Source organism: Sturnus vulgaris, chromosome 1 (assembly GCF_052056855.1).
Source record: "Sturnus vulgaris isolate bStuVul1 chromosome 1, bStuVul1.hap1, whole genome shotgun sequence".
NCBI classification, from domain to species: Eukaryota; Metazoa; Chordata; class Aves; order Passeriformes; family Sturnidae; genus Sturnus; species Sturnus vulgaris.
The window spans coordinates 83,486,101-83,506,407 of record NC_142243.1 but is presented as its reverse complement, the minus strand read 5'-3'; the positions used below and the strand labels follow the sequence as shown (position 1 = coordinate 83,506,407).

The window sequence follows — 20,307 nt, the reverse complement described above, 5'->3', positions numbered from 1 at the left end:
ATTTAAAGAATTTAGTCTTAACCCATTAAAGAGTAAAGCATATAACAAGACTTACTTTCATCTCAGCATTTCTGTGGTATCTAAAGGAGGTAGATTCTTGAGACTGTGGGCCAGGTCCAATGCCAGTGCTTCAGTGGTAATGAACAAAGTACCCTCTTTGGCATCAAAATGCCTTTATATTGATGCAAGAGTACCTATGCTGAAAGGCTTGCCTAGCAGAAATTAATCTCTGAGTTAGATACGAAGCATATTTTTCAAAGAAAAATAAACCATCTGCTTCTAGTCATGTAATAATAAAGCCCAAGGAAGCCTACCTTACTCTTGTGCTATTTTTATTAGGTAAAAGGTATATTTTTAAAGGAGTTCTGGGAAGAGAGGGGAGGAAGGTAGCTTCTTCAATTCCCTCTCTAATTGCACTTAGTAGCAGAAGCAAAATGACCCCCTGCATGACAGGTAGAGCTTGTAACTGTTCGATATTTTCCTGTTTTCATAGCAAACCAAAGAGAGAGTGAAGTTGTTGATACAGCTGGCTGATGGCTTTTGTGAAAAAGGGCATGCTCATGCAACAGAGATTAAAAAATGTGTCACAGCAGTGGATAAGAGGTACAGAGACTTTTCCCTGCGCATGGAGAAATACAGGACCTCTTTAGAGAAAGCTCTGGGTATTTCCTCTGATTCCAATAAATCGGTAAGAGAAATTTGAGTGTGATGACAGTCAAACAAGCTTTACTTGCATTTGATTTAGCTACCTTTTTCTCCTGTCTCCTTCCTTAATTAATTCTTCCTTTCTTTAATAAAGAGCAAAAGCTTGCAGCTGGATATAATCCCAGCCAGTGTCCCTGGGTCAGAGGTGAAACTGCGCGATGCTGCTCATGAGCTTAACGAAGAAAAACGAAAGTCTGCCCGCAGGAAAGAGTAATACATTTATTTATTTTTAATCAATAAGAATGCATAAATCAATCCTGATAATGCAACAACTGTCATGGCTTGTCTGGCAGCTTAGAAATCATTTAAATGGTAAAAAGAGATGATAGTACTCAGTATCTCTTACTGCCATTAATTCACATGCTTGTTCTCACAGATAATTCTAGCATGACAGAATCTTAAACTTTCAAAACTGTTAGACTTCTTTTAACATACTTTTTTCCTTTTTAGAAATAATGTGAAATAAATGTGTAAGGGGAGGAAGCAAGAGAAATGACTGTAGCAATGAAAAGTGTTAGAGAAAAAATTCTATCTCCTTCCCCATTTCTTTTTGTCCTGGTTAGTAATGGAGGGATGTTACCTCTTAGGTTTCCTTCCTCTGTTGTCTCTCTTCACATTTCAGTTCTCTGATTTTTCTTGCTGCACTGGAAAAGCAAAAGCTGATGAGGAGAAAGATGTATATTCTGGTTATTACACATTCATAGTGATCTAACAGACTGAGATTTGATTATTCTTTCTGTTGTCACCTAAGGTTCATTATGGCTGAGCTAATTCAGACAGAAAAGGCTTACGTAAGAGACCTCCGGGAATGCATGGATGTGAGTTTTCTTTTATTCACTAATCTTTGAAGGCAGGATTCAATCCGTTGCTGGTTTTTTTTTTTGTTTTGGTTTTAACAGCTGAGCATAATTGATTCAGAATCATAGGATCAAACTAAATAATTTTACTGCTGTTAAGAAGAAACTTAGAATTACATCTGTTAACAGCCATTTCAGAATTTACCCTATATGTTTTGCTTTTGCTAGTACTGAGTTTCAGTATTTGTTCCTTTCCCAATTCATAATCGTGTGTGTGGTTTTTGTTTTAGAGAGAGGAGGGAAAAAGGAGGGGTTTACTTTATTTGCTTTGCTAGCAATAGGGGAGAGCTTGTGCTAATTCTCTTATTATCTGTATCACATGTTCTGCTACTAGCTGACTTTTTGAATAGAAATTCAGTGAGATTCCATGGAAAAGTGCCCAGTAATTGTTATGCTGAAGCAACTAATGTTCAGTGGTAGCTGTTGCACAAAGCATGAACTCCTAGACTGCAGACATGACCTTGATAAGGAGTATCCTGAAGCATTAGAGGTTGTCAAGAACACTGTGCATTTTAAATGATGAAGTCGCAGGGACTATGTTAAATTGTCAGTTTTAGAATTTGTATTTCACTGTCAAAATCACAAGCTATATTTGACACAACAGGCACTGTCACAATTGAAGATGATGCTGCTGTGTGATCTTGCCTAGTTTCTCTCCAGGAATGCATACTTAGAGATACCTAGCTGCATCTGTTCAGAGTTTATCATCACTTTTCACACTTTTTTTTGTTCTGGGCAGACATATCTATGGGAAATGACAAGTGGAGTCGAGGAGATCCCGCCTGGTATTGTAAACAAAGAACACATTATCTTTGGAAACATGCAGGAAATTTATGAGTTCCACAATAAGTGAGTGACTTATCTTCCATTTCCATACTACTGCTAAATCCAAATGATGATCTGAGGGATTTCCTAATGAAAATATTGTGTATATCAATAATGAAGGCTTTCCCATGAAAAAAATGGAAAGATTTTCCTCTTGCATTTCTAAATTATTTCAGCTGTTGCTTTTTGCAGAGAGGTAGGTACACCATTAGGAATTGTATTTTTAAGTCTCAGGCATCTTCCAGCATTTAGGAAATTTTTTGTGTACACCAAAATTTTGTTGTAGGTTTATCAGTTGTTCTAAAGAGATGAAGACCACTGAACTCAATAAAACACAAACACAGCACAAACATTAGGCCTCTGTCATTGTTTCAGAACCCTCATTCCTGATATCCAAATGCAGCTGTTAGTGGGAAAGAGTAAAGCTCACAGCTCTTTGTTGGCTCTTCATAGCTTCTGTAGCGATGCCCCAGCATCATTACATTTACTTGAGTACAGAGCATAAAAGAGACTTGTCCAGTCCATTTGTTCTGAATGGAGTGGTTCTTACGGGGATCTGTGTCTTGCTCTGAATCTTCCTTCTTTGTTATTTCCTGGTTATGTATACATTTGTGTTGGGTTATGACTCTTTGAAGTAATAAAATATACCCTAGCATATCCCAGACCCCGATTTTACATTCTTTGTATACTTTGTGTTAACTTGAGAACTTGAGTATCCAAAAAGCGAGGTTTGGGGTTGTTTTTTTAATTGAGATGCAAGCTTTTCTTGAAACTGAAAACAGTAGGAAACCTTCTTGATAGAGAACAACAGCAATTACTGGATTTTTGTCTATTCTTATGTATTAACTGCATGTTCCCTGGTTCAATTTCTGATCTTGTCATCAGAATTTTTACTGAATTATATTTCATATTAGTACTTTTATTGCACATTTTTATCTATTCCGGTTACCTTTATTTCCTTAACTTATATGTTTGGTATTACAGAAAGTTTTCTAGTGGCATTTGTTCACAGACAATAGACCCAAACAGGTTGCTATAATGAACATGTTTCATATGCCTTGAACTATTTGCTTCTTTTCTACCCACAGTATATTTCTCAAGGAGTTGGAAAAATATGAACAATTACCAGAAGATGTTGGACATTGCTTCGTTACTTGGGTAATGAAGTCAGACTTACATTTAGAAGTAGAAAGGAGGATAGGAGGCATGACAGGATGAATTCTTGCTCTCATATCCCTTTTTGATTTGTAAAAGTACCTCTTCCTTCAAGTTTAAGTAAAATGTGTGTATCTGTTACTGAGAAAACAACAATTAGGGCACTCCTGTCAGATGCCAATCCTTAGCTTGAAGTGTATGAAAGTTGCCTAAACCTGTGTGCAGATTTGGTTTGTCTTAGCTTTGAATAACCTATTTTTATATACATATCTGTTGTTTTCAGTCTTACTTGCCTGATACATATTTGTATGCTGTCAGTTTGAATGGAAATATAATTCTTTACAGCTGAGTTGCTTGATAGGGAAGATAAGCCCTCTGATAGTGGTGTAAAAACTTTGAGATAGGAATTATGCTCTCTGATAACGTGTGTAAATTTGCATTTTGTTCTGCAGGCAGACAAATTTCAGATGTATGTTACCTACTGTAAAAATAAGCCAGATTCCACTCAGTTGATATTAGAACATGCGGGAGCATACTTTGATGTAAGTACATTGTGTCCATCTTAAAAGCACGCCTTGGCTGTTTGTATTTGCAGTTCTGCTGAGTGCCTAATTTGTTAGGAAAATGCAAGTTTGCTGTTAATAACGCTGCAATTTACTAAGCTGTCAGCTTAAGAAAATCAATCTTGTATCTCACGTGGTTAACTTCCATTGCTCAGTTGGTGTTACAGTGCTGTCAAATCAGATGTGAAAAGTCACTGTCGAATATCAGAGAGGTTCAGAACTGGAAGCAGGTTCTGGCAACAACAACCAAGACATGAATCTTCAGCTCACACAAGCACATCCTGCAAATCTTAGCATTTTGATGTGCTTAGTTTGCATTGTATGTAATAGAAATAGAAATTTTGGTTAAACTTTTGGAGCACTTTTAAACTGTAGTGGTAATTCATTTTACTGCTGTTATTCAGAAGGGCTCCTTATTCAGTCACACGGTTCAATGGTCTATACATGTAATATTCTGCATAAAAAAGCTACAAAAATATAGGTGTGTTAGAGGGTTTAGGGAGGAATTTTGCCCATGGTGAATGAGTTTTGGTTGGACATGTATTAGCAGATGATTCAATTAGAGTGCTCTCTTTTTCCATTTTTTTTTCCCCAGCTGAGCCACTAGCTGTGTAATGACACCACAATTTTTTTTAGAATTGGTTGTACAAGTAGAGGGAAATAGAGGAAATCCCTGAAGCCCTAGGGGTTAATCACAAAAGTCTAATCACTGAGGAAATGGGGTTTCTAAACATTGTAAGGCAAAGCCTTTCTGTGGAGCCTCCGTTAAGTTTTCAGTGTTTGAAGAGCAGGTAAGTTACAGAAAATCAGGTAGACATGATCAAAATAATTCGAAGAAAAATTTAGTAAATACCATTTTAAAAAATAACACAGGCCTCTGATAAAACTATTAGAAACAAATTCTTGCCACGAACTCCTTTGATCCATATGTTTTACCACTATATCCAGAGCTCTCTATCCCTTAATCCATCTAAAGTATATTAGAAGTGTGAAGACTTAATTCTGTGCACAGAGAACTTGAGCACTTCCACTGATGACACCACTGGTCCATGTGAAAATACCATGTGTATTCATGTGTATGCCACTTTGGGAATTTCTGATGCTGTAACCATCGTTAGATGGCACATGGCTGTGGGGCATAACTTGCTGTTTGAAATAGATCCAGTGCTATGATAAATGGCAGACCCTGTGAGTGGAGTTCAGCCCCAGTTAGTACCTGAAATCTGTAATAATCCATTTATCTATCAGATAGTTCTGTTTTCCACCTTTAGCTTCTTTTTTCTGTTTCTAAGTGGCTGTTTTCTTTTCGACTGCTTGGTGACCTCTTTCCTTCAGTCAGAAACTGCTGCTCGGTGCTCCCTCTGGTGGGGGATGAGGCCGTCTGTGGCTCTTGGCACTGAAAGAGCAAGGGATGCTGAGGAACCTCCACCTCAGCCTTCTCGGTATTCCTGCCTCTTCCCAGGAACACTCGAATGTGCGGATTTTTCCTGTCTTGCAAGTAGCAAAAGAAGTGCAGATCTTAATATTTTTTTAAAAAGGTGTTGCCACACGTTCTGTGTCCCTAATTGTTGCTCTTTGTACTTAGGTTTGTTGAAACATTTTGCAGGTAATTACTCTCCGAGGTAATCATCTTCTGTTTGTACCAAGTGAGCAGGCAGATGCACAGCATAATGATTCATTGTGCCTGTAATATCTGGTTATTCTGTTTTTTGGGGTTTTTTTTTCCTGCTAAAATAGAATTTGTAGTTAATGCATATTATTTCATATCCCTCAAAACAGTTTATATCTGAGTGTTGGTGCTCACAGTCCTCAAATGTTTGCTTTTTCCATGTAGGAGATACAACAACGACATGGACTGGCCAACTCTATCTCCTCTTACCTTATCAAACCTGTCCAAAGGATAACAAAATACCAGCTTCTTTTAAAGGTCAGTATTAATTCAGAGTTCTTCATCTGATTCTGCTGGTCATAAGAAGGCAAAGCTCTTGCTGAGATCAGGAGGGTTTTTCTACTCTGCTCTCCAAGACTCCGGCATTCTGGGCAGCTGCAAATACTGCTGCAAAATTTCAACTGAAAATGAAAGAAGGCATAAACAAGCAACTTTTTGTCCAGATTTCTGTAAACCAAAAAAAGATACTTGTCTGCTGGTGTTTACTTAGAAAATATAATTTGCATTTCCAGGGTAAGAAAGTAATTCATGGGTATGTGGCTATAAAACCATTTTTGTAATGATTTCTACACCACATTTTGGCAAGCCATGCTGATGGTATTAAATACTGTGAAATAGATAATATTATATTTATATAGAAAAACTGTAATATAAAGTATCTTTAAGACAAATAATGTGTGTATGTATCAGTAAATACTTACACATAGTGACTGTACCTGTAGAGCTGTTGCAGAAAGAGTTGTTATTTGTAATGTTGCCTGGAAATGTCAACTAAATGGTAGCTGTTAAAATAAGCACAACTTTTGGAACCCTGTAGCTTTCACTCAGTGGACAGATGTCTTCTCAAGTGAGTAGCAGTTTTCTTGGACTGTGCTGGGTTTCTGTTAGGTGGCAGTGCTTGTTTTGTTGTAGCAGCCTACAAAAGCACTGTAACTGATCTGTGACTCCCCTTTTTACTTGAGAGCAGCTGTGTATGATTGCTTTTGAAATTGCTGAAAAACATTAGAGGCTATTTCAGCTCACATTGGGTGGAAACAATTCTGTCATTTTTGACTGAAGTTTATTGTTTATTTTCCACTTGCAAGGAACTTAGTCAACTTAGTCAAGTTATAATTACAGAAGTACTGTGGGCTCTGCTGTTTCAGAGATTTTGAGGTATTAATTCCAACAATTATTATTATTTTTAATATTAATATGCTTTGGCCTGCTACTTTATGGAAGTGTTAGGATGGATTGGTTTCACCAGTGTTTGCAGAGCCAGATGTCTTTGCTGCATATTAAAATGGATTTTTTGGAAACATTTTACAGTTCTTGAAGTTTTGCTTGTTTTTCCACATGGTATTGGAGCTGCTCTTTTTCTGTGCCTCTGAGAGATATTTAGTTACTGTCGCTGTTCTGTGGAGTTGTCATGCAAAATTTAGGTGTGATCATGCAGTGTTTTGCTGTGATGGTGGTATTGGCAGTTGAATAAAAATAATGTAATGATCATGACCGTAGAAATTGCATAGCTTTCCCTTTAAAAAGGGGAAAAGGAATTTAACCTGAGGGAATGAATTGAGTGGGCCTTTTGAATAACAGAAGGAACATAATATGCCCTTTTGGTTACGTAACCTACATTTCATCTTGATACTGTTCAAATGCTTAAAAGCTGCGAGGAAATTTGAGTATCAGTTCAGGCGCTGTTATGTTAAATCTGTGGGATGTTGAATGGGCCGAGACCTAAATGCCCTAAATTCTAGTACAACACTTCAGCATGTTCAATTCTCTGACTTCTATCCATAAATTAATGTTTGATTGTATTGAAAAGTTTTGTCTGTAGGTTGCTTTTAACTGTGAACACAGTCATTCATGGAATACTTAGAATAAAACAGTGTAAATTCTCTTTATCAGCAGTTGTACAGAACAGGTGTTTGGTGCAGTGGAGCAGTGACTGGCATGGGATGCAGGAGGGGTCCTTTTTTTCTGCCCTGCTTTCCCCCATCTTCCTGACTTGGTAGCTGCATTGTTCTGGGCTTGATGTAGCAGAATATCTGATAACTGTGTCTGTGCTTATCAAAAAAAGTTTAGTTGTTAACATAACTTAAAGATTTCTTATTAAGCAGATAAACCTGTTTAAATTAGAAGTGGTTAACTGATATCTTGGGCTGCTCCTTGAAGAGCAGATCATGAGAGAATACTGTCATGTCATTGGCAGAGCAAGAAATTAAAAAAGATTTTATGTGTCAAAAACTATTTTTGGTTTGTTAGAACTATCTTCGGTTATCTGTCATATTAGTGTAAAAATAAGTGATAGACTGTCGATTTTTCTGCTTGTCTTTTGTAGGAGCTGCTCACATGCTGTGAAGAAGGTAAAGGTGAGATTAAGGATGGTCTGGAGGTGATGCTTAGTGTGCCAAAGCGAGCCAATGATGCCATGCACCTCAGCATGCTGGAAGGTAGGATTCAAGCTGCCTTTCCAATTCACTGTGTGTTGCAGATTAACTTTGTTTTGTGAACATGTTCTTTTCTCTGAGATTGTATTTTTCGTACCATTTTGGCAGGGCTATATAAGATGCAAATTTATTCAGGAAAATTAATTTCTACAGACAGCTGGTACAGTTTTATTAATTTTTTAAATGTTCTGTCACCTTGATCTATAGCTGTGCCACTGCACACATTTGAAAAACAATGGGGGCTAATGAAGTAGTCCACTACTCACACAAAATGCAGTAGGTCAGATATGCTGGCTTTGGCTGCATTCTCTAACCAGTATCCTTAGCTTCTTTGTATGAGGCACGTAAGTGTATTATTGGTGATTTTGCTGATTTATGTATCAAATAATTGTCTCCAAGATGTTTGTCTTTTTCACATCTGTTTGCTGCCCATTCCATAACAGACTTCTGGTTGACATGAAATCTATCTTCTGGCAGTAAAATGTCAGCATAAGCTATTTTAGCCCAAACCTAAGCCAGGATAATCATGTTCATGGCAGACACTGAAGGTTGGATGTAATGCATCTATGTGCTTAGAACAACTTCCTGCCAAAATCTGTTTTGCAATTGGCACGTTATCAAGTTATAATGGTGCAATCATACATTTAGTAATAAAAGTGTTTTTCTTGGGCATTTAAATTTTTTGAGAAAAAAGCAGGGCCTTCTTACCCTACAGCTGCAGAACAAATATTTCTAAATACTTCTAGTCAATATGCCTTTCCTTCCCCTCTGCCTTCTGGTAGTAGCATGCAGCTTGTTGTCGAATTTCTAGTGTTGTGCTAGTTACTGCAAAATTTGCTTTGGTTTGACATGTGATCCTTGATTGTATGAATGCTCCAAATCACCTCTGTTCCTTGATTTTAAACAGTAAAGATGTTGGTCAGTTTACAGGATCAGTTCCAAATGCGTGTTCAGGAGGTGGTCTTAGTATAAAGGCTGAACAACTTTGGTAATAGTCTTTTAACACTGGGAATGTGACTCTGGAGAATATCCTCATCTTTTGCATAAGTTGGTTTTACAACAAATCATGTGTGCATTGTTGAGTCACCCCATGTTGGACAAATATAGTGAATGAGCACATTTCCTCTTTATGTCTCTGGAGGATTTTGAATGAACATCCTGTTGGAACTTGCCTCTGATCCTCTCCATACTGTTGACCTGTTCCAAACATGAGAACTAGCAAGCAGTATGTATTTAAAATACATTTTGATGCCACTTGGAGGAGTATGGTAGGCAATTTTTGTTATCCTCCAACTCTAAAGCTGTGTATTAAACTGGAGAACATGATACCATTAAAATGGAAGTAAAATTGTTGGTATTCTCAATCTTCATCTTTTTTTCATTATGTCTCAATACTAGTGATCCAGCTGGTAATTTCTTTACTGTGGATCAATTCTGGCATGACCAATGGCAGGGTGATTGTATGCCAACAGCTCCAAGCTGCCATGTTTTTCCATCCGCAGTTGGAACACATTTCTGTGCTCATTGCCCACATGGTAGAGAAGGTGTGCCTCCAGAAAAGATGGCATTTGGGAGCATGCCACTCTCAGAAGAACCTGATGTGCTCTGTGTCTTTGCAAGTTGCTTACTTTCTACAGTGGCAGAAAGCTCATAAGAGAAATAATTTTTTTATCACAGAAGAGGTTACCAGAAGCTGACAAAGACAGATTTGTCATTTGTTGGTAAAATACTGTCAGAAGAGTTGATTAAGTTCTTAACAGTTGGATGTCTAAATTTAGAAGTACATTTGAGCTGCAGTTACATTTAGTATATTGCAGTGTTAAAATCAAGTTCTTGGTTTTAGTATTGTTTTCTTGGAATCTCTTATTTTGGAAGTTGTGTCAGGCAGAAAAAAATCATATAGTTTAATGAACAGAAGCTGTGCTTGTTACGTTATTTGTATCACCAACTTTTCATGGTGAATCTTTCACTCCATTTTTAGGCTTTGATGAAAATATAGAATCTCAGGGAGAGCTCATCCTCCAAGAATCCTTCCAAGTGTGGGACCCAAAAACTCTGATTCGAAAGGGAAGAGAGAGGCACCTTTTCCTTTTTGAGATGTCTTTGGTTTTCAGTAAAGAAGTAAAGGACTCGAGTGGAAGGAGCAAGTACATTTACAAGAGCAAACTGTTTGTAAGTATGGAAGAACAACTGATCATATTTACAAAACTGTCTAGATGAGGCTTCAGCTAAGCTCAGGTGATTTAAGTGTGCCCAAAACACTTGAACAACTATTACAGAGCACTGAAAGAACAGCCTTGGAATGTACAGACTGAATCTTGCAACTTTGGTGCTTTATCTTGCTTTTGAGGTGAAAGAATAGGCTCAAAGCAACTACTGTAGGGTACATGTCAGGTTTGGTGTGTCAGATCAAATGAAAATCAATATTGGGCTGGACTAGTTTTGTCTTAATTGTGTGTTGATTGCAAGTTCTTTAATGGTTATTTGTATAAAGCAGAAGAATGGCAGGAGTTGATGAGCTGCCTTCATGTTTCTTGTTTACTATTGCAGTTAAGGATTTGTTTTAGTTGTTGTTCTACACCTACTGATTGGGGAAGGCAAGAACTTTGTTTTGGAAAAGTTCATTCCTGAATGTTTCCTGAGACCAATAGTCTTACAATAAAGTTCTGCAAATAGAATTGTAGTACTTATGGTCTACTGTAAGGATGTAAAGGTGGAAATGTTTTTCTGCCCACTGGAAAAAAAAACCAAAACAAGAAAACCCCAAACCCTCCACTCTTGCTTTCCTTATCTCTAGCATCTATGCTTTACATAATGTGACTCTGGAATTCACATCCTTGCCTTCCTATCTTGTTGGATGACTTGGGTGAGAGCAGTATTTCATACTCTGTAAATTTACATAGCCACGTGGCAAGACAGTCTCCCATGGCTTGCTCTGTATCTATTGAAGGCAAGATTAGCTTTTATACCAAATAGTTCAGAGCAAGTACTTGAAATTACTTCCCTTCTCAGAATTGCACTCTAGAAAACATTATTCTTGTATTGATCCTATTGGGATATATAACTAAGTCTAGATGGTATAAATACTGATTAATACTGATCTCCCTGCTTGTTTCTTTTCCTTTATTCATTCCCTCTCCCCACTTCTTTGTCCAAACTGATAAAACAGGTTGGTGGAAAAAAAAAACCACCTTTTTTTCCATTTTTTTTTTTGCATATTCTGTCACTTCATTTCCAACACTTGCTTTCTTTCCTGATACTAAATAGCTTGCAGGTAACACAGCTGCAGCTGTTTGCTGATCACACTGCTCTTTGGTGCTCTTACTGACATGACAATTTTACAGGACTGAAAAATCAGTCCTGTAAAATTGTCATGTCAGTTCCTCCAGCAGGAATTTAGCAGTAGCCTTAGGTCTTAGAGAAGTTGCTGGAAATCTTGAAGACTTTCATTGTACCTAATTTCTAAAATACAAGGATTCTTTTTGTTGTCATATTCTATCTGGCAAAATATCCTGTATTGCAGCTTATTATTATAGGAGCTCTTATAGTTTGATCTTTAGAAAAGGCATGTGTTGAAAGCATGCATGTTGATTTGAGCTAAAGATCTTTTTTTGTATGCTAGCCTGTGACTTCTGGAAGAAGGGTCTACAAAAATGAGGTCCTTCTCTTTGCTTTGGGCATGATGGCCATCAGTGTTTCCCCAGCACAGGATACTCAGTGGTATTATATATATATATATATATGTGGCAGAATGTGTTAATGGAGTCCTTTGGCAAGAGTTTAAGTGTCCAAGAGGCAAATGCCTAAGGAGGACTGTGGGGAAAAAAAGCAAGTGGGTGTTACTTTGACAGAGTTTTCTCCCAGTCACCAGTAACTGGCTGTTTGGGAGCTTCCTCACCTCAGTGTGGTTTCCATGCATCCAGTAACCCAGAATGTGGGACTGTCCTGGAGAGCCACATGCAGACTTTTAGCATCACCAGTGTCCTTTGCAGAGACCAGTGTTGCTCAACTGCCTATTGGGCAAAGACAGTTGTGTGTGGAAGGGTAGATGTGGGGATGGGATTATTTTAGAAGAAAAAAACCCGAAAAAGCTTTCACCCACCAAAACAAAAAAAAAAACCAAAACAAAAAACAAGTTGGCATCCAAGTGAGACAAGAAAAAAGTGCCTTTAATTAGGTATTGGATATCCAGCATCTCTGTGTTGAAGTGTGTATGTGCTAATGATGATGTGTATGAGGGGAAAAATACAGCTTCTAATCATGTGAGAATACTTAGCAGCTGTTGGTGAGTGAGGGTTCTTTTAGTTTGAGTTGTATTTCTTAGTTTTAAAATTTTTTTTGGAACAGAGCCTGTATGAATTGTTTAAAGTGGAAGCCAATTCACATAAGTGAGCTGTTGTTCCAGTCAGAAAGTGGAAACATTTTGGATGATAATTAACTATTAAGGTCTGACATTAGACCATTCCCAAAGACTGATTGTTCATGTAGTTGTCTCTCAAAATTCTCCAGAACTGCATTTCTGAATTATTTCATCTGTTTCAGAGGGAAGGAAACATACTAGGAAAGGTTCATTTGACAGAAATTAAACCAGAGTTTTAGAAGATACCAAGAGAATTCTTAAACATATCTTATCTGAGAGAAAGCATAAAAATCAGTAAATAGTGAGTGTTCTCCAATGGAAATGAACAGGGAGAGAAGCCAAAACTGTCTTTTTGCCAAGCATCTTCTTTAGAGTGATAAGGCTTTTACTGTCGAGTCCAAAAACTAAAATAAGCAATTCGGTATTCAGATTATAAGTGTTATTGTTTATTGTCACTTTATAGAAAAGACTGTTAAGCTTGCAGTTCTTCCTTTTTTTTTGAAAGGAGCTCACCACTGCCACCAGAATAAAGGATTCTCTCTAGCATATGAGTTAGCCTTAAGCTTCTGAAAATCTCTTTAAATAGCAGTGCTCCATTTTCTATATTATTAGCATGCCTTTTTGGCTTCTGAGAAAAAAATGCTGTATGGTCCTAACAAATTTTTCTTAATTCCAGACTTCTGAACTGGGTGTCACGGAACATGTAGAAGGAGACCCCTGCAAATTTGCTCTGTGGGTTGGAAGGACACCAACTTCAGACAACAAAATTGTTCTCAAGGTAATTTTAGCAGATGTGCTTTTAGTCTATAGCAAACCTTGTTGTTGTTGATATTTGTTGGGAAAGCAAGGAGTGATTTCCTGCTTTTAGAGGGATAGCTGGTCACAGATAATTTCCTTCGTGTTTGCAGAGGTGGTGGTGTATACATATCTAGCTGATGTGGCCTGACAGCAGAGGGGAGTCTTTGTAGCCTACTGAGGGATTAGACAAACCTGCTTTCACAAATCATAGTAGAGAGAAATTTGATCCCATGGACTTCCATAAGCTTGAAGACTTCAGCAACTAGCTGACAGGGAGCTGGTGCCACAAAGAAATGATGGCATCAGTGTTACCTTTCACACTCAAGTCATTGCTGCTTGTTGGTGACGCTATTTTTCATGACCCGTATTTTTATGCAGAAAACAAACACTGCAAAAGATTTTTATGTCTTTCTGTGGGCTACAAGGTTTTCTGAAGCTACGTGCCTTTGGATGACAGTGCATGTAATGCCTATAAATTTTGTGTCTGAGCAAGTTACAGGTGCCAGTAGTGCTTTTTGCCTACCTAGAAGAATGGCTAAATCAATGTTTTCTGTGATTATGGCTTGTAACCTGGGACTCCTTCTCAAATGAAGAAACTGTTTTGTAATACCATAAACAGCTAATGGGTAATTTGGCATATTTTGAGGAACTCTGTTGAGCTGAAACAAAGTTCTTCTTCCCATTTATAGGTTAATACACCTACTGTTGAACTTGTTTGTGATTTCATATATATTCATAGTGATTACTCAGTAATGTCACTTAAAAATGGCCTCTCCAATTTACATGTCAATACTCAAATTTGTATCTTTTCCTTGTGAATTGCAGTATAACAAAAGTTTGCATCAGCTTTTTGGTAGCACTTAATGAAAGCAAGGAAATTAAATGTAACATTAATACATACTAGATTTTCTTTCACTTTTAGTGTTCCTGTAATTTCACAGACAATGCTTTACAGCCTGAAATGATCCTCCCAGGTCAGAGCAGAATAAGAGGTTTTAATTATGGGCTCTTTACATAAGATCACTTTAAGGCGTTTCTGTTCTGTGCTTTATTTAGTGCATAGGATATTTAGAAAACTTCTCTGATACATCCAGCTCTTCAACAATTTTGTGGACTTTGCTTGGTTGGTTTTGAAGGCTGGAAACAAGCAGTTCCTTACCTCATTAATATTAGAAGTAAATTCCATGAAAAACTAAATAAAAGATTTTTTTAAAAGGTCGTGTTTAGCTTATTTTCCTTAATGTTTTTGTTTGTAAAAGAAAGCAAAATCCTTTTTCCTACCTATCCATCTGGTCCTACAATTTTCTTTATCCTTTTAGAATTTCTGCTTATTATACATTTATAATATATTAAATATTTATAATATATTTGAAGCCAGTTATTTCAGGAGACAACAATTAAGAGAAGTAGTATATAATTAGGAAATTATATATAATAATTTCTTTAGATCTGCAATAATATTCATTTCAGATGCAGGATTAAATTGGACTAAGCAATCAGATTACAAGTCGAGCAGGTGGATATCAAGTAGTTTCTGGAGTATTTAAAAAATAGATATGTTGCAGGCAGTAATTAAGATACAATCCCTAAATTAGCTTTCTCCCTCGAGATATGCATCAAAAAGTAGGAAGAGTAATACATGAAATGTGTTGACAAAATGTATGTGTTGCCGTAAAAGCTAATTTTTTTGCCAGTAATAGTGGACTATTATTATTATTATTACTATTATTATTTCAAGTTAGAATTGATCTAAAATGTAAGGTGAATTTAAAATACCAGTATTCAAGGGGATATTACTGGAATTCTCCAAGTAAGTCAATCCACCCTGCCTCATATTAGATGCATACAGGGCTTTAGTCATCAAGTTACAAAAGTAAACTCTGAATTAAGGTTAAAATGTTTTTTAAATTACCAATATTAATAATGTTGAGAGGTGCAAAGTAGTGTTGGCCATTCAAAATTAAGACAGTCAGCTAGAATTTCCTTTTCTCTGTTTGGGTTTTCAGAAACTTTTCACAAAGTCATTCTTCATGCATTCCTCTTTGTGTTTATTAGCTGACTGTATGTGTAGATCTACTCAGCCATAATGGTCCATTGTGGGGGTTTTGTTTCTTTTGCATATCAAAGGCATCCAGTATAGAGAATAAACAGGACTGGATCAAACACATCCGGGAAGTGATACAAGAAAGGACTATTCATCTGAAAGGAGCATTGAAAGAGCCCATCCACATTCCCAAAACTGCACCAACAACAAAACAGAAAGGAAGAAGGTGAGTAGTATTTCAAATAGTCATAGATCTCTAAATACACAACAGTGCTCTTTCCTCTGTAGTGTTGAATTTTGAATGACTTTCAGTGAATTGGACAAAAGCAAGAGTCATTTTGTCCAGCTTTATCTTATCACTAATTTACAGTTTCCTGCAGTGCTGAATTTGTTGCGATCTCTGCTCTGAACAGTCCCTGACTTGTGTAAATGAGCCATTACAGAAGGGATTTGGACCTGCAGGACAGGATAGCCGTACATTTTAGATTTTTGCAGTTCTGCATGTGTTACTCAGGTCCTTGGTTTTCGTTTTATGAAACTTGAAATTTGTGACCAAGTGTCCTCCTTGCTAGCTTTGGCTAAGCGACTGTGCAAGCTTGTTGCCATATTTCTGGCTCACTGGTTGTTGCCTTAATTGTACATGATGTATACCTTGCAAATGAGTCTTCTCTTACAGCAGAGAACAGAGTATTAAGTACTGAGTATTTGATTCTTGCATCAAATTAATTTGGTGCATCAGTTAACTTGGTGTCTGTTGCCACACTAGGAGTGTCTCACTTCTTTAACTGACATATTACAAACACAGTACTATTCTTGTAATGAAAACTGATTTCTTTGCAGAGATGGTGAGGACCTGGACAGTCAGGGAGATGGCAGCAGCCAGCCTGATACCATTTCAATTGCCTCACGAACCTCCCAGAACACACTAGACAGTGATAAGGTAAGTTTCTTCTGAGCTGACAGCAGATGATTTGTCCCCTAGTGTGAATTAGCATCCAAGATTAGTCCTTAGTACCTTCAGAGAAGAGGCGTGGAAATACTCAATCTCTTTCAAACAATGTCTGCAATAGAGAAAACGCCTTGATACCATGGGAGAGCAGGAGTGATTATGTCATTAAGAGATTGTTTATGCCAATTTGAAACCATTTTGGTCCCCTCTGTTCTGCAGTTCGCTCAAAGATTTGACCCAGTTTAAAATGAAAGTTTTATTTTCCATAAAATTTGATAGTGATGCATAGAATATTTCTTGATGTTAATCTCAGCCTTCCTGAAAGCACACCATCTGCTTTTCATGTTGGCTTGAGGCTGGTGATTGCCACAGAGTTACTGCTGTAAAGGAAAATACTCTCCAATGTTTATGGGTTAGAGAGTAGGTGTTCAATTTCTGCACGAAAGCTGATGGAATCATCCAGAAGTAACCCACAAAACTGTCATTTCCTACTAGTGCTGGTGTTTCCTCCATCTCTGCCTGTAGATTCTGGCTGAGTTATACCATAAGGACACAGCCAGAGTTTTCCCTGGGTAGAAGAAAGATAAGTGTCACAAGAATAAAAATTTCTCTGAAATGTGTATGTTACTTGGAATTGAAACAAGACTTTTGGCAAGTAGGAAGTGTTAGGACCCTGGAGGAAGGTAGAGATGGATAATAAAAGTTGTCTGAAGATGTCTAGCAAATTACTATAAAGTTTGGTTAGGGATTTCTGGTCTATTATCTCCTTGTGTAAAATTTTTCTGATGAGCCATTCAAACTATGCAGATAAATAACCAGTATTCTTCAGGATAGCTAAGTGAATAGGTTCTCAGGATAATATTTAGACCATTCTCATCATCACCTGAACTCAGTGAGTTTCCTCTGTTTTCACATGTCACTCAAACTCTGTAGTTTGATTTCTCCGTGTAGAGAAGCAGACAGGTGGAGGGAAATATTAGGTGCTTAGTTTGCCCTTGTATTTGTCAGAAACAGCCTATGTTTTGACTTTGTGAGTTTGTACTGAGGTTGGTCTGTAGTTTTGGTAGTGTCTTCTTCTAAAGATACCTGTGAGAAAAACAGCTGGCTAGAGGAAGAAGAACTCTTTTGATGACTTTTGTTTTGCTGTTTTGTTTTGGTTTGGTTTTTGTCTTATTCTTAGCATTTTTAACTATTTAGGGATTTTAAAACATTGAGTTTTGTATGCTAGCAAAACCTCTTCCTAAGAGAAGAGTTAGGTAACCTCAGAAGGCTTTAGGTGACACTCAGAAGCAGGACATGCTGTCTGTGATTTCCCTGGCTGAGACATCAGGCTATGTGCATGCAGGTTGGAGATGATGCAGTCCATCCCCGCTGTGCAGAGCCATCGCCCCTCTGCACTTGTTTGTGATGCAATGTTCACTAGGGTGACTAGCATGGTTGTCACCTGGCGCCCTTCACAGTAATATTTCATGCATCATGTGAGAATTGCTGAGAAAGGTGGCCAGGTAGAATGCCCTCAGGATTGTTTTCCAGTCTGACATGAGGAGTCTTACCAACAACCTGTTCAACAGGAGTTATAAGTTAAAAGAAGGAGAAATGGAGAACACTTCAGTATTTTTCCTGACAAATTTTAAGTGTGTTCAGTGATTGTAGTGTTGTTTTTAAAGTATTTTTGAGATCTTGCATTTGTGTATAAAATTTTTGTTGGACTTCTCTTTGCCAAGGAAAACAAACTGATGACTCCCTGGAAGTTACTTGTCCTGTATGTTGCATGTCTAGGGAAGGAATTTACTATTGTGCATTCCTAAGAAGTGTGTGAATTAGCAGTGTAGCTTTGTTTAATGTTTCTATTGTATGCTTTGGTTTGCTAAATACATTGAGAAAATCTTTAATCTGTTTAAAAATACAAAATAAAAATTACTAAGGAACAGTAACAGGCAGATGGCCAGTGAAATCTACAGGGTGTCTTAAAGCCATTGCCGAGTCTGAAGTAATCTCTCACTTTGGATGTTGAAAACTCATTAGCTGCAGTCGACATGGGGTTTAAAATCTTAGCCTAGAAGCTTGAAGTGTTGTGAATGTCTTACAGAAACGGAGTAAAACAGTTGTACAGATTTAAAGTGCTGTTGATGTGGTCTGCCAGAGGAAGCAGTGGAATTCCTTGGTCAAATTTGGAGCATATATCTAACTGAGACTGGATTCCAAATCAAGAAACATAAAAATATCAAACAATTAAAAACAGTAATAATTAAGTAGAAGTGTTTAGTACTATATTACTTATTAAGCTCTTGCTGAACATTTTTCTGTTCACATATATCTGTTATTGAGTTTATGAAAAGACAAAAAATATCAAACATGTTATATTAATCAACAGCCAAGTAAAACCATTCTTTTTCTTCCTCCAATTATATGTTCAGACAGTTGATTCTTTTAAAATAAATGTTTTGGTTAGAAGTGCTAAACTGCTACACAAGGGAGTGTATCAAGAATGAAGTCCTTTATCCAAATGTCAATATTCTTTCTCACCTTCTCAGAGATATACTTTGAAAGAGCTGAAAATCCTTAACCTTGATAGCAAGTGGTTGTATCCAGATGAATTACTTTCCTTGCATCCTGTTTTCTGACATAATTGGAATTCCCATAACAACAGAAAATAACTTCATGATTAGCTCTTTTTTTCTCCACCCTTGCTTTTTAGGCTAGAATTTTCACTTTTGATTGTTGATTCCACTGTTGCAATGCTGCTTTCCAGTAATGACTGGGATGATGCAATAGACCATATGTTTATAAAGCTGACATTGACATCCTTCCCAGCTTCATGTCATCTGAAAACAGTGTTGGAAGGCAGAATTAGAATTCAGAATCTAATCTTGGCAATGGGAAAAATTAACTGGCAAAATACTGTGCAATTTAATAGGAACACATTTGAGCCTATATGAATAGGTGGAAATAGTTAAATACTAATGAAAACAGTGAGAATCTTGAACAGTTTTTGAGAGGATGATTGAGAAGCTGCAGAGACACACAAATGGTTTAGCTGTGTAATGCATCTGGGGGGGCAAGGAAAGTAGCCATATATTGGCTTGTAGAAATGGGATGTTGAAGACACAAAGTCCTCATTCTTTACTCAGAACTCGTAAGGCTTACATTAGATAATGCATTGAGTTTTGAGTACAGAATTTTGGAAAATCAGTGGCCTGTTGGAAGAAATACTAAACCTAACTTATAGGGCAAGGTCAAGAATTGAGGCTAATAAGTCTAAAGGGGGGGAAAAAGGCAGGAGGAAGAACTTGAGACCTTCAAGTGAGAACTTAAGACCTTCAAGTGAGACCTTCAAGTAAAAGGCTACCATAGTCTTTTACCTGTATTTTAAGTGGATGGGATGGAATCAAAGGACTTATTTTTAAAAAAAGATTGCAATAATACTTTTTATGGGTATGAAAATATGAAACCCTAGAGCAGAGTAATTGTGAAGGCTGGGCCATCTCCATAACTGGAGTTCTTTGAGGATTGTTTAGGTAAATATTAAGGATTCACAGAGATGTGGTTGATCATACTCTAGAGGAAGGGAATGAAGTGGACTAGGCAATTTAAGATCCCTTTCTGGCCTTTTTTTATTATCATGGGGTATATCTTCACATTGCAAGACATGCTAAATATTTACATCAATATCACTGGCCCATCCTGAAGCACTGGAAAGTGTAATGGAATCCAGAGTGAAATACTGAATTTTTGGGAGAGAGATTTCTAGTCCATCAGAGCATCTCCGTTTTCTGCATAAGTGCTCCTATTGTACCCTTCTCAGTGAATATTTTGCCCTTCACTTTTCACAGCATTCCTTCCATTCACATTCTGTAGATGTGTAGCCAGCATTGTAGGTGGCTAATGGATTAAAGAGATTCTTGGACCATTCATTTAGCCTTTCATCAGCCTCATCTGATTTTTAACAT

The 20,307-nt window shown here is 37.2% G+C and overlaps 1 protein-coding gene across 1 annotated transcript in view; it reads left to right on the top strand.

The window, feature by feature from the left end:
* The window catches only part of TRIO (trio Rho guanine nucleotide exchange factor), a 243,123-nt gene that overhangs the window by 151,964 nt on the left and 70,852 nt on the right, over positions 1-20,307 (top strand). The window contains exons 22-33 of the mRNA XM_014872340.2: positions 494-688; positions 800-915; positions 1,457-1,523; positions 2,302-2,411; positions 3,476-3,545; positions 3,995-4,084; positions 5,940-6,032; positions 8,098-8,209; positions 10,188-10,378; positions 13,243-13,344; positions 15,492-15,634; positions 16,249-16,348. Coding sequence (XP_014727826.1) covers positions 494-688; positions 800-915; positions 1,457-1,523; positions 2,302-2,411; positions 3,476-3,545; positions 3,995-4,084; positions 5,940-6,032; positions 8,098-8,209; positions 10,188-10,378; positions 13,243-13,344; positions 15,492-15,634; positions 16,249-16,348 — 1,389 coding nt within the window. The remainder of the gene's footprint in view (positions 1-493; positions 689-799; positions 916-1,456; positions 1,524-2,301; positions 2,412-3,475; positions 3,546-3,994; positions 4,085-5,939; positions 6,033-8,097; positions 8,210-10,187; positions 10,379-13,242; positions 13,345-15,491; positions 15,635-16,248; positions 16,349-20,307) is intronic.